Source organism: Tasmannia lanceolata, unplaced genomic scaffold (assembly GCF_043159265.1).
Source record: "Tasmannia lanceolata isolate RefF3 unplaced genomic scaffold, GAP_Taslan_0.1 ptg000016l, whole genome shotgun sequence".
NCBI classification, from domain to species: Eukaryota; Viridiplantae; Streptophyta; class Magnoliopsida; order Canellales; family Winteraceae; genus Tasmannia; species Tasmannia lanceolata.
Window position 1 is genome coordinate 11,534,612 of NW_027518693.1, and position 14,625 is coordinate 11,549,236.

At 39.9% G+C, this 14,625-nt stretch overlaps 1 protein-coding gene across 1 annotated transcript; it reads right to left on the bottom strand.

The window, feature by feature from the left end:
* Nucleotides 1-2,995: 2,995 nt before the first annotated feature.
* Nucleotides 2,996-5,273, bottom strand: LOC143848677 (aspartyl protease AED3-like). Its single transcript, XM_077357670.1, has 2 exons — nucleotides 4,290-5,273; nucleotides 2,996-3,485 (listed from the first exon to the last, which is right to left on the bottom strand). Exons 1-2 carry the CDS (start codon nucleotides 5,221-5,223, stop codon nucleotides 3,127-3,129), a joined length of 1,293 nt encoding a protein of 430 aa, XP_077213785.1. The 5' UTR covers nucleotides 5,224-5,273; the 3' UTR covers nucleotides 2,996-3,126.
* Nucleotides 5,274-14,625: the final 9,352 nt, after the last annotated feature.

The following is a 14,625-nucleotide window of genomic DNA, read 5'->3' on the forward strand; positions in this document are numbered from 1 at the left end:
TGGCCACGTACCTTCTTGCAGTGTAAAACGTAGTCATAAATACACTAGAGAGTGGCCAGCCCAGTGAAGAAAAGGATGTGAATATATCACTTCCCTTATTGTGTTTGTGCTTATTTTTTGAAGTAAAGCACAAAAAAGCATGAAAGGTGATCAAGTGTGCATGTATTAGGATGTGAATTCAATTTTCACTGTAATATCCTTTTTGTAAGAATAAGAGATTTATATTAATCTTCTACGCTCGCATTTGCTTACCATGGGAAAGTTGCCTTATTTCCCAGGCTCGATATCTTTTAAAGGGAACCAAATATAGGAAAGTTGTTTGGGTTTTTGCCAAAACCTAGTTATAAAAGACTTCTATTTACATGACCAAGAGTGTGGGGGTAAGAGAAGCAGGCTTGGGGTGAGAAAAGAGAAAGAGAAGGAGAAGGGGAGAGAGATCTCATGGGATGTTCTTGGGTCTTGGGGTGAGAAAAGATAAAGAGAAGGAGAAGGAGAAGGGGAGAGAGATCTCATGGGATGTTCTTGGGTTCCTCCTAGGTTTTCTCTTCCGGATTTTCTCTTGGGTTCTCTTGTGTAAAGTCTTGGTTAAAAAGCAAGGAAAATGGTTGTGGGTTTGTGGGTGTTAAGCCAGCCTATTCTATCTCTAATTTTGCCTCTCATAGTAGAAGATCGTGTTCTCACCCATTAATGTAGGCATCTTAGCCAAACCACGTATGTTCATCTTGTGATTTGCTTCTTGTTTTACTTCTCCGTTTTAGTTGTGTATGATCTAATTGGATTTGCTTTCTCGACAACTGGACTTAATGTTGAGAAAATTAGTGTAGTGGTTGAGAAGAAGATAAGAAGATGCTTCAAGGTGCGCAAACGCTTTTCTTAAGACGATATTCACCCCCACTAGTAGTGTGCATAGGGGGCCACGAACTCGCCTCCAAGATACAATGAAGCCCGGTTCCAAATTGATAGCTTGATGATGTTCTGCACTGAATGGAACCAAGCTTGAATCACCCTTGAATTTATCAAGTATTTGAGACCCAAGTGTTCAGTTTTTGCAGAAAAACAAAATACTTGAAGAGGAGTTCTATAACAGTAAATGCAGACTTTGTAGGGGATTAAAAGAGAATGTAAGAGAGTGAAATTGCTTCTGGAATCGACAGTTTGGGTGTGCCAAAAAGGAATTCTGAATTTTATATTGTATGGGTGTTTTCTACTGATTTTATAGAGTCTGAGGTGACTCTTCTGTATCGAAAACACCCCTACAATGCACATTTCCATTGCGGGTTCATTTCTGACCGTTAAATCGCGTCCCATCACGACTCTACGGTCCAGAACAATCCTGGGGTGACTGTTGGCTTGGGTAAAAACCCCTCCACCCTTTGGGCTCTTGACCGTTGTGTAGAAGGGACACGATCCAACGGTCATCATCCACTAGCTGTTACACTACGATCTGACGGTTCGGATCGTACCCGCTCGAGCACTAGCCGTTGGAGGGCGATGGGCCAACCGTTGGGCCCGAACTCATGGCTCAACCCGACCGAACCATTCGGTCTATCCACATGACTGATCCAACTCGATCTTGATCCAATGGCTTGGATAAAATCTGAAAAAATTTAAAGCTCCAATCGCTCCTTGCTACGATGCGGCGTGTGCCTAAAAAAGCACCAATAAAGCGCCCTACAGCCCATTGAGCACTTAAACAAAGAAGAGAAAAGAGTAAAGCTATATAAGCCCAACTCTTTCTTTCTTCCCTTCCCATGTGGGACTATCTTTTTCCCATCACTTCTACGCTCTCTTACAAAAAGTATGTTTTCCAAAAGAAAGTTTTTCTTTTCCAAAACAAGTTTAGAAAACTTTTTCCAAAACTCTATTTTGACTTAAAACCAATGATTTTGAAAATCAAAATCTAACACTTAACGCGCATGCATCATATAAAATCTTTGGCCCAAGAATTTGATATTGTGAAAAAAGCCTGACAATCACCGGTCGTTTTACCACTTTCCATTTTTTTTGGTTGGTAAGCTGGGATTGAACCCCGGACTTGTCACTCATTAGCCGTTACAAGCTCCACATACTTTTTAACAGGTACTCAAAGAAGCCTAAAATAAAGACGGGGTTAAAACATAGAGCTGAAAATAATGTTACTTTAGTTTGTAATTGTGAATGAAAATAATGTTACTTTAGTTTGTAATTGTGAAACAACCAATTACTCCATAAGCTTAAGCCATTAGAGGCGGCGTTATTGAATCTTTTATACTTTTAACACTCCCCCTCATGTGTGGCCCCTCTTTTTGGGCTGGTCAATACACGTGGATTTTTTTTTAATATCAAGGAGTTTTAAACCCAGGACCTTTGCTCTGGTATTATGTGAAAACGACCAACTACTCCAGAAGCTTACGCCATTGGAGACGGCATTATTTAATCTTTTATACTTGAACACTTATATTGTTTAGCATAGGATAGTGACCAATTTACAAGATCATAGAAAACAACAAATCTTCACACCAAAAATCTCTAAATTTAGGTCATCAAGTGCATACATTTAAGACGGAAACTATTTTTTCATATCACAAACTTATCACCTCAATGAAACAAGGTATATCAATATATTGGAAAATACTTTACCATGTTATTCAAGAGATATTTATATCAAGTGTATAAATTTAAGAGTCAGGTCGGTTTTTGGGTTTCTAGTTTTTTTTTCTTTTGAACCCGACCCGACACAAGATTGGGTCTGGTTGGGTCGGATTTTTCAACTTAATACCCAACCCAACCCAACCCAAGACCCATGATTTATAAACCTAGCCCATATTATTTTCGAGTCAGATAACCAGACCCAAGTTGCAACCATAACCCTTACACAACTAGGGGTTGGCCCAACGAAGAAAAATGCGTGAATATATCATTTGCCACGGATAATAAACTTTTGCTTAGTGGGCCCATCTGCTTAGCAGCTTGTGGGGCTCACCAGTATAATGGATTACTACCGAACAGAAGAAGAGACAGAAAGTCCAACATAACCATAGCCAATATCATGATACAAGTGGTTCCAAACACAGAAATTACTAACAGGTACGTGAGGCCTTATACTTCTTTTTGAGGAATTGAAAAGAACACACACGGAGGAAGAGACTAGTTGCAGAGCTCACGAGCAATACCCAGACGAGAATTGGGAAGATCAAAGAAGATCCTAAGGTTCTGCTGCTGCAAATTAGCAATCACATTCAACACCGAATTCACATTATTGGGAGCTGCAGCCATGGTCAGACACTCAAGAGAAGTTGCACTACTGTGTATCAACGTATTCTCCACCGGCAAAATCAGATCCATCCCTGTAAAACGCAACGTAACCGTCGGCGGAACGGGGTTCAATGTAGAGTCAAAGCACGTATCAAACGCTCCCAGAGAGGACACTGTTCCGTTCAAATGGCTCCGGTACTCGTCCCTTACGGCCACATACACTGGCAGAACAAAACGGCTTATAACCGTACCTGTTAAAGTATAAATGATTAGATATCACCAACTCTAATAACTCGGGGGAAATGATAAATGTGTGTACATGGCAATCAAATCCGTTGAATCCTTCTGACGTGAATTACATCAGCCCCTCATTGATACAATGCTGGTGGGTGTCCCAAGTGAAGAAAATTGGTGCATTTATCATTTCCCTAACTTAGGCCTGTTTGTTTTAGATTATGATAATCGATTTTGGAGTCCCCAATTAATTATTGGACTCAAATTTAGTGCAATTTTCAGTCTAATTATCAGTTGTGGACTCCACAATCGGTTGTCATAATCTCAAACAAACAAGGGTAATTGATTATTTAACATGGCAACAGAGCTATTGCCTCATGACAGGTCTTGGGTTCAAAACATGGTTTTAAATTTCGGTTTCACTCCCAATTTCAGCCTTGGCCGAAACCAAAATTTCGGCCGAAATCCAGTAATATAAAAAGGTAATATTTTATTATATCCAAAATGTATGAAATTTCGGCCAAATTTTGGTAAACCCGAAATTTCAGATTTCATGGAATTTCGGATTTCGGTTGATTTCAACCGAAATCCGAAATTATTTCAGCCGAAATTTAAAACCATGGACCCAACAACTCCTTGATATTAAAACTCCATGTTTATGGCTAATCCAAAAAGAAGGGCCACATGTGCCACGTGCCCAAGTGTATGACCAACCCAAAAAAAGGGCCCACACATGAGGGGGAGTGTTGACGTATAAATGATTAAATAACATTAACTCTAACAACTTAAGCTTTTTGGAGTAATCCGTTGTTTCACAGTACCAGAGTCTATAATTGTGCCGGCTCCGGTTGTTGGATTGAATGCGAGAAGCTCCGGCGGGATAACAACCGGATTCCGGCCCACATTAATTCCGGTCAAATTCAAGTAATACAACGACGGCCGGTGTGGGTTTTGCAACAGCGGCGTCGTCCTGATGTTCACCGGCTGGCCGGCGGGGCCGAGCCGTAAGTTGCCGGAGAAGTAGTAGGACTTGAAGCTTGGAAGACAGTAAGAGAAAGTTCCTTTGTATAATGGTCCTGTTTGTGAGAACAGTGACATGGGCCCACGGCCCAGGCCCAGTAAACCTTGCGGCGGTATGTTCCTGCCGGCAATGGCATTGATGCAACCGAACGCGTAATTTGGTATCACATCGAGGGCTAATCTGAGCGAATCGAGTACGAGGATGGCCGAGAAGGAGGAATCTCCACCGTAGGATTGGTTGAAAACACATGGGCCCGCAGCTGCAGTACAGGCCTGGCCGTTTACTTGGGTACATTGGGCAATATTACAATCTAAGGATTGGTATGTAGAAGAGCTAGTGGGGGAGAACATGGTGGCCGAGCACCGGGAGCATCCGGTGCACGGTACCCATGCATTGTCACTACTAGTGTCCATGACCATGAACATGAGTTGACCGGGCGTGCCAAGTTTTGCTCGGAGAACGTAGTTTCCAGTCTGAATTACCTGACCCGGTGCAATTGGGACTGATGTTTTTCGCCCGATAAGGTTCGATAAGTAGATGACACGGCTCGGGTCCTTGGCGGCCATGCCTAACACTGTGTCGAACCATGAGGCTGGTTTTGGTAGGGAGAACGGTGAACACTTGCCGTAGATGTGATGGATGGAGAGCTCAGAGCCGTCGGATTCGGAGGGACATGGGTCGATGGCCTTGCATGTTGAGATGAGGAGAAAGAAGAGTGGAATGGCCAAGGCCATTGAGTGTTAATTGGAATAAATGGGATGAGGTGTTTGATATTTGTGTTTGTGTGTGTGAGATTGTACATATAAGGAGGAAAAAGTATATGTGAAATTATGATAATAGCCTTCTTCTCTCACATTTTTCATCATTTTAAAGTTTAAAATTGTTTTATTGCTTGTTGACAGCTTGATAGGAATTATAACAGCCAGGTATAAAATAGATAGAATGACATGTTTAAAACAAAAAAGAAGGGTACAAATTTTGAAGTTAGGGGTTGTGAATATCCACACCACTATAGTGCATGCCATGCATTATCAAAATATGGTAGTTCGGATGTTAGACCCCTTAATCATTCTTGCTATTAGTGTAGTGACCCACACAAGAGCATATCTTCCTCTAAACAAGCATTATTTTGCAATAATTGGCAGACGATAAATGCTTGGAACAAAAGAACCTTGAGAGAGAGAGAGAGAGAGAGAGGTGCGGGGAGGTTGAAACTAAGACAGTTGCGTAACGACAATATCCAAATTTGGCTTCAAACAAAATGACAAATGTACTCACTTTAAGGGTGAGTATGTGGTTGCAGGTAGAGTAGTGGTAAATTAAAATTGAAATTAGTCGATGGAGACAAAACAAGCCAAGTAGTCTCCTCTTACATTAGTGGCCTGGCAAGTAGGGTTTGGTTGTCACCTCGGATCCGGGTGGAACTCACCCTTAAAAGCTAGCTGTTAAGGAGAGGCGAGTCCTTATAAGCCCATCCACATCCATTCCCTTTTCTGATGTGGGATCATTGCTTTCGAGTGCAATCTCTTCCTCCATGCAGAAGCAACATGGACAATCACCCCTCCACGCTGCAGCAACGTGGGAACTACGAGATCTTTCCCGAGGGATTTTCTCCGTGGGTTGAACTACATGTAACATAAGGGGGGCAGTTGCCCTGTTGAGTTGGGCCAAACTCATTAATAGGCCCAGCTCAATTGGGCCTTGCTCTCTTTAAAATTTGAAGCATGAGCCCCTTATGTGTAAATCCTGGCTCCGCCAGTGATTTTCTCCATCCTCGAGGTTCATCGGGGTTACCGAGAACTTTCTCAGGGGGTTTTTCCCATCCCTGAGGGCACACATGAGTTACCACGCCAAGCAAATCCGATCCAATTATGGATAAGTGAACGAAAATGTATAAAGTAAACAAGTCACAAGATTAACACCAGGATTTTACATGGTCCGCCCAATATGTCTCCAGGCGAGAAAATGATCTTCCGCTATGAGAAATCAAATTATAAGGATTACATTGGGAACCCACAAACCGCAATCCTTTCCCTTGCTTCTCAACTAAGATCGTACACTGAAGAAAAATTCAAGAGAAAACCCAAGAGAGACAACCTAAAGAAAACCCTAAGCTTACCTACTACTCGTCAGTGTATCTCTAAGTTGGAGGTCGTGGGTTCAATCCCAGCTTACCTACTGAACCGTCATGTGAGAGTATTCAAGGCAATTTAATCCTCTATTTTAAACAGATAATGTTTTCCATAGTAGATTAGCTTTTCCCTGATTCTTAGGGTAGTTTGAAAATTGGAACGGGAAATGATATTTCCATCCCTTGGAAGGAAATGGTGAGAATTCGTGAGAGTTGTTTAAGACAGCATCACTTGGGCTCACCGACATGATGACTTACAACTTACGACATATTCAGCAGATCATTTTGGCTCCTTACATTAGAAAATTGGAATTTCCGTGAATGACACCTCAATTCAGGGTGATTTTTGTCCTCATTCACGCAAAATGGACAAAAATGATTAATCCTTTTTCCCTGCATAAGTACGACCATAATGTCCAACAATTTCCACAACTGATATTCAAACAGCAAAGAATGTCGATCGTTCACACTAGTACATCTCTACCCTTGGCACTCTCTCTAAATAACAATAATGCCCCTAAGGGTGCAACGTGGGCCGGGCTCAACCAGAACCGACAGGTGCGACTAGATTTTGGCTCGGATTGGGTTGGCATTTCCTCAGGTTGGGCTAGTATGTTTAGCCTCAACCCACCCCTAGACAGCCTGAGTTGCACCCCTACTGTTGTTATTTTTCTACTAGGGCACGACTGATACGGTGTTCGCACATTCATGCACCTAATGGTGGTACGAAAGAGGTGCCACCCTTATCTTTGATCCAACGAAAGACTGAAAAAGTTGGTTATCACTAGATCAAATATCAAGGGCAAAGCGCTCATCATATGGGAAAACCATAAAAAAAAAAACTCTTACAATATAATGAGTTGTGCCCACCATGGCGTAGCGGGTCCCACCCTTGAATGATCTAAACCGTCCATTTGGCATATCTTGCTTTGGATCTACTAGGGACAGTAAAAAAAAAACACACCATATTGTGGTCGTAACATCCACGGTGCATGATTCATTTTTTAAGGGTCAGACCAATGGACCCGATCTAGTTTTCATCCTTGAACATGGATGTGGTCAAAAACTACGTCAGTTTACGTTCATTTTAAGTTAGGAACTAGCTTAACAGCCACCGTTTTTTTTTTTTTTTTTTTTTAGCATTTTCCATTACAAATACTTTTAACTTTTGTAATGGTAAATGCTAAAAAGAAAAAGAAAAACGGTGGATTTTAAGATTAGACTTAGTGTCAGGATTAGACTTAGTTAATTTGAGCCGGATAGATCCTTTCACCTTATTCATGAAAATTTTCTAAAGGATTCAATAGCCGGCCCCAACTAGTTTAGCACAAAGGCTTAGTTGAGTTGAGTTCCTTTGCAACTGCTTTTAACAATGGGGATTTATGAAGTAACAAGGGGAACGTGCTTTATAGTGTGAAATGTATCTTAGTAGGTCTTCAAATGAATTCAGATTGAGCCACTTTCAAGAAATAGAAAGGTTATAACCGTGGATTTTATAGAATGTAGGGGTGTTTTTGGTGGGGCAATCGGATAGAATCACATTTCCTCTCTAGCACGGTTTCTCATTTGTCCGTAGCAGAAGAATTGTTGCCGGGTCACGGGGGCATATGAGACACCCTTCACATGCATTATTCCTTTCCCCGAAGCCGGCCAACCAAAAAAAAACAACAAATGATTAGGTTCCCAAAATACCCCTTTCACGAACCTACATTACAAATTTGAAATTACTACCCCCTTCGTGGAAAGCCATGCTTGACTAGAAAACTTAGCCGAGGAAATGAAAAGAAAAGAAAAATAGCCTCGTTCGTTTGCATTCTGTGGAGTGATGGAAAGAAGAAGGGGAAGTGGGCAAGGGGCGAAGGGCGGGGAGAGAGAGATAGACGGAATTGAAGTTTTTGTTGATTTTCTGCTTGTGGAAGACGGAAAATCATGGGAAGATTTCATCGTCCAAGTGAACGATAAGGAAAGTTTGGAGAATACTTGGTGGCAATCGGATGGCAATGTTAGAATATGTGAGATCGCACCGTTGGATTGGATTTATAACTCATCTTTAGATCATCTCTATGGTGGATTAGGCAAGTAGGTTAGATAGGGTAACCTAGCTAGACTAGGCAAGTCGGGTGGATTAAGATAGTCTCCTTCCATAATTATCTGTACTTCATTTTGTTTGTCACCTAAGTTCACTATATAAGCAACGTTCTCTCTCTCTATATATTATCTGTAAGGTAGCTAAATCAGTGAAAGATCATTTCCTTTCGGGGCAACCGAACCACCGGTCAAGGTGGGTTTTACGTAAAACTCACTCACTTTCCTCTCCTTCCATGTCGATGAGTGTGACAACCTAAGGCAGCCTTAGGATTCCACCAAGAAAATCTAAACCATTGATTTTTGTAGTCATTTTATCTCAGGGGTGATGTCACGTGATGTTCTACTAAATCAACCGAATTAATTTCACATATAGGCCCACATATGCCTGCTATATAGGGCTGCAACTTGAGCCGGGTTTTACCCGACCCGCATCGACCCGACCCGAAAATAGCCTGGGTCGGGTTCAGGTTTCATGGGTTTCGGGTCGAGCCGGGTTCAGCATTCAAAAGCCCGTATGAATCTCGGGTCGAGCCGGGTTTGAAGGGGCCCGACCTGACCTGACCCGACCCGAGTTACATAAGTTATAGTATGTACATTTTTTTCTATTGTTAGTTAAAGGTTAAAGGAATAATTACATTTACACCCCCTCTAGTTTCTGACACATCCACTTCCACCCCTATAGTTTAAAACATGACAAATACACCCTTGTAGTTTCAATTTGTTTAAGGTAGGCCCCCTTAGCTGAAGGTTCGTCCATAGATTGAAGAGTTAGGATGATCCGATGGAGCTGATTTTTTAAGCACACCCTATCTATGTCAGGACCCATCAAATGAACGCTTTGGATCATCCAAACAATGTGGGCCCACATTATTTGGATGATTTTTTTGTAGTGTTTGGATTCGGGTAGGGGCCCACATTATTTGGATGATCCAAAGCGTTCATTTCATGGGTCCTGACATAGATATGGTGTGCCCAAAAAATCAGCTCCATCGGATCATCCTAACCCTTCAATCTATGGATGAACCTTCAGCTGAGGGGGCAAACCTTAAACAAATTGAAACTACAGGGGTGTATTTGTCACGTTTTAAACTATAGGGGTGGAAGTGGATGTGTCAGAAACTAGAGGGGGTGTAAATGTAATTATCCCAATGTTAAAAGTGAAAACCCACGCACCCACTGTTACTGTATGTGAGTGTAATTTCTGCTTCTATGAGTTGAGTTGATTCAAGTGTTTGATTTAGCATTGTTTGATTGTAATTACAACATTGTTTGATTACAGCATTGTTTGATTCAAGTGTGATGTGAGTGTAATTACATCATTGTTTGATTCAAGTGTAATGTGAGTGTAATTTCTGCTTCTATTTGTTGAGTTGCCTTGCCAAACAAGAATTTTCCTTAAAAACTTGCGTCAACGTGAAAAAACCCGACCCGAGATTTATCATGGGTAGGGCCGGGTTTGGGAATCGTGGGTTTTCCGAAAAAAAACCCGACCCGACCCGACCCGAGATATTTCTCGGGTAGGGTTGGGTTCTCCAAAACCCGACCCGCCCGACCCGAGTTGCAGCCCTACTGCTATATATAGAACCCGAAATTGCCATTGAGTATTGATAGTAAAAGTGGCTTTCTGCATAATTGTACTTTTATATCAGAAGTACATGTTCATTTATTAGGCCCAGTTATGGGTGGGCTATGCCAGAGAAGAACTCTCCCGTTATACTATACACAGCATCTAAATTATGGAGGCTTTCCTCAAATGTGGGTTAATTTCTGACCATCTAATTGCTTGGCATGTGAAATTTTCAGATCATGTCTCTTTGGTAGATGGCCCAATAGCTAAGTAGTACAGATAATCAAATAGGTGGCCCAACTTGAATATTGACTAGCCCTATTGATAATGAGAAATCTCACCTTGATTATCTGCTTGTTCTGGAGAGTTCTCTGTTCTTTTTTCTTGTTGTGTGTTTTTCTTCTTCTTTTAAACGCGTCTATTCAAAGCTTCAATCTCCTTAGAATGAAGAAATACGTGAGTAGTTGAATTTATAACTGTTTTAGTTCTTTGATATCTGTCTTATTGTGATTTAATTTCTGTCTAAATTGCTTTGACCCGACTAAGTGGGTCGCCTGGATAATGAGCCTTTCACTGTTTCACATTCTTTTGAACTTTGAAGGGCTGAGATTAATCTGACCGAAACTCGAGCAGAAAATCAGACACTTCTTGATCACTCTTGTCGGATGCAAATTTGAATCAAATCACTAAAGAAAACAAAAGTAGAAACACACTAGTTTTACTTTGTTCGACAATGTACATATGTCCACATAAGATATGAGAATATTTGTACTATCTTTAAAATTAAGGTTAATTACTATCTGGGAGAGAGTGGCATTACTACCAGGTGATCAGTGGTCAAGTAAGGCCCGGTTTGTTTTTAATTTTGAGAAACTATTGTGACTCCAAAATTGATTGTTTGACACAAACTTAAGGCCATGTTAGATTTTAAGAATCGATTCTGGACGTGGCCTTAGTTTTGAGTTCAATTAATCAGTTTTGGACTCACAATCAGTTCTCAACAACCAACACTTGTAATCCAGGGGCTGCAACCATGGGATCAAAGTGGTAGCAGTGCAACGGGGCAAAGAGTGCCACCAGATGAAATAGCTCGATCAGGAAACATGTGTCATGTGTACTTAATGTTATGTGGGCCCAGCACATGTACAAAATTCGATGATCTTACACCCTATTTGGATTCAAAGGAAAAACATTTATTACGACAACAAAATCAAAGTGGTGAAAGCAAAAACGTCAGCATGAATGCTCCTGAAATCCATTTAAAGTTTGCATGTGAATGAATGTGATTTCATCTTCTTCAGTTTCATGGGTATGGATCATATGCTGGACCAAAAATGGGCGGGGTTGCTTCAACTATCTATTGGGTGGGACCCAGGTCAGGACAATTGTTGCATCATAATGGTTCAGACGCCCAATTAGGGTCAAAAGTTGGCCGAAAGTCATATCTCATTAAGTAGTTCCGTGTTATATTGGATCAGACCCTATTATTCGTGTCAAAAGTTGGACTTAAGTCATATCTAATAAATCGATCCACGTCATATTGAGTCGGACCTCAATTTCCGTCAAATATTTGCCTCTAGTCATATGTCTCATATCTAGTTTTGAGTGGATTCTTTGCAAGGATCCCTTGTATATTTATTTGCATACAATCTCAAATGCAAGGAGTTAAATACAAGGGAAATGATACATTTGCCCCCCACCCCTCCTTTTTCACTTGAGGCAGCTCCCTCTACAGTAAAAGAGTAGTCATAAACATGGTTTTAAATTTCGACTGGATTTCGGTGGAGACCGGAACCGAAATTTGCCGAAATTAATGGCCGAAATTTCGGAATTTCGGTCCAAAATTTCTGTTAATTGTAAATTTAAAAAAATATATATATATATATATATATATATATATATATATATATATATATATATATATATGTTACAAAATTTCGGTCAAAATTTCGGTCCGAAATTTCGAAATGAATTAAATTTTTTTTTTTCTTAAGGTCCGAAACAGTTACCGAAACCGAAATTTAAAACCATGGTCATAAATACACTAGAGAGGGCTGTCCCATATAAAAAAAGGGGTGAATATATCACTTGCCAAATGTAATTATATATTATAAATAGGCCACTGATGTTGGCACTTCCGTGTTTTGATAATTACACTAAGTCATCTTGTCTTTTATTATGTAAACAGCTGTCAAAAGATATTACAGTTCCCAAAAAGCTGTCAAACACCAGGTAACAAAGAAAAGACAAGCTGGGTTTGCACGATTATTAAAACATGGTAGTGCAAATATCAATAGCCCCATAAGTGGATTTACAGTTAGCAACCCCAGAATCTTTAATAAAAAATTTACATAAATAAACGAATGAGAAACCTTGGGCTGTCATGAGTACGCGCTTCTAGATTATTTAAAACCTTATTATATACTATATGTATAACTAGAGTACTGATGGAAATCGAATAAAGGAAAAGTTTGGGCTGTCATCTGCACTAGCCCCTTGGTTACTTAAACATTATAAATGTAAATCTCTCTCTATTATTAATATTTATATTACAAAAGGAGGTAATTTAAAACCTTCTAAATTTAAATTTTCAATAGACGTCAAATACCTTTCATGGCTAACGAAAAAAATTAAGAAAATAAATGTGTCTAGAGGGAGAACTTGCGTGAAACTTTAAAATATGAAGTTTTTTTTAACTATTGAATACCTTATAAATGTAAATTTCTTTACAACTATTAAATACCTTACATTTTTTAAATGAGAATAGAGTTCCTAAAGTGTCACCTCATATAGCTTATATGAGGTGGCGCTTAAAAACATAAGGGGCCCACTTTGTTTGGATGATCCAAAGCATTCATATGATAGGCCCTCACATAGATAGGGTGTGCCCAAAAAATCAACTTCATAGGATCATCCTAATTCTTCCATTTGTGGAGGTTGAAATGGATGGGTATAAACCTCCATAAATATGCCAATTTTTAACCTCCATAAATGGAAGGGTTAGGATGATCCTACGGACCTGATTTTTTGTAGGCACCATATCCATCTAAGGGCCTTTCAAATGAGTGGTTTCGATCACCCCAAAAATGTGGGCCCCTTATGTTTTGTGAGCGCCACCTCATATAAGCTATATGAGGTGACACCTTAGGAACTCTATTCTCTTTTTAAATATATCTCCATTTAGCTGTTAAATTTATGTATATTTTAAGTATGAATGGTGCCATTTTATTGTTTCTATATAATGGTTACATTAGTTTTAAAAATAATTTAGTCAATGGCTTCCACGGCCGCAATGTCCCATTTACATACAATGTGTAACTCTCACTGTAATTTTGTATAGTGAGATCTACCTTCGACTAATCCAAACCGTCTATCTGATAGGTATTGCTTTGGATCCACTGTGCCTTAAAATCACGCCAATCATGCAATCCTAACACTCTACTAAGTGTATTTTTAGCCCTTGAATGTGAAGGATTGGCTATAAAATATAGATTTTGATTGTCCATATTCAACAACAAAACTTACACATTATTTGATGTTGCAATTGGATGACAAACTTGATTTTTGGGCCGTTAGAGGATGCAAATTAAGGCCTATCAAATAGATGGCTCTAATCAACAAAGTGAAACCGACTGCCCCATAGTGGGTGCCCCTCATTGTATTACAACTAGGCTGGTTTCTATTGTAGCAACCCTCGACTAGGACCATGATCTGCCCATCTAGAGTCTTTATTGTAAGGCCGCGGCCTAAATACAGTTTTCAGTCCAATACTCGTATTTTTTACTATAGATCAATTCTCAACTCCAAAACGAACAAGGCCAATGAGGGAGTTTTGGTCAAAATCTAACTAAGCTAGAGACCAATCCTCCCTGACTGGATGGTATTTTTTTAAATCAAATTATCATGCTGAGCCACTCGTGCGCATGTTCTTGGGTACTCACGTGCATGTATTTGTTTAGGGACGCGCCACTTGTAACCATGGTTTTAAATTTTGACCGAGATCCGAAATTTTCGGATTTCGGTGGAGACCGACACCAAAATCGACCAAAACCGAAACGATCATTTATTTCGGCCGAAATTTCAGAATTTCGGTCGAAATTTCAATTTTTCCAAAATTTGACAAAAAAAAAACTTTTTTTTTATATTAATTTAATATTTTACCGAAAATTCGGTAATTTAGGCCAAAATTTAATATTAAATAAAATATTGGTTTCGGGTTATGTATCAGATTTGGACCGAAATTTCGAAATTTCAGGGTCCGAAACTGGTACCGAAACCGAAATTTTAAACCTTGCTTATAACCTATTAACACATTATATAGGAATATAACATTAGTTAGATAAAAATAAT

Coding starts and splice junctions, on each gene's coding strand:
- LOC143848677 (XM_077357670.1), bottom strand. CDS start 5,223: ATGGCCTTGGCCATTCCACTCTTCTTTCTCCTCATCTCAACATGCAAG. Junction 3,486..4,289: donor CGGCACAATTATAGACTCTG/GTACTGTGAAAC, acceptor ATACTTTAACAG/GTACGGTTATAAGCCGTTTT.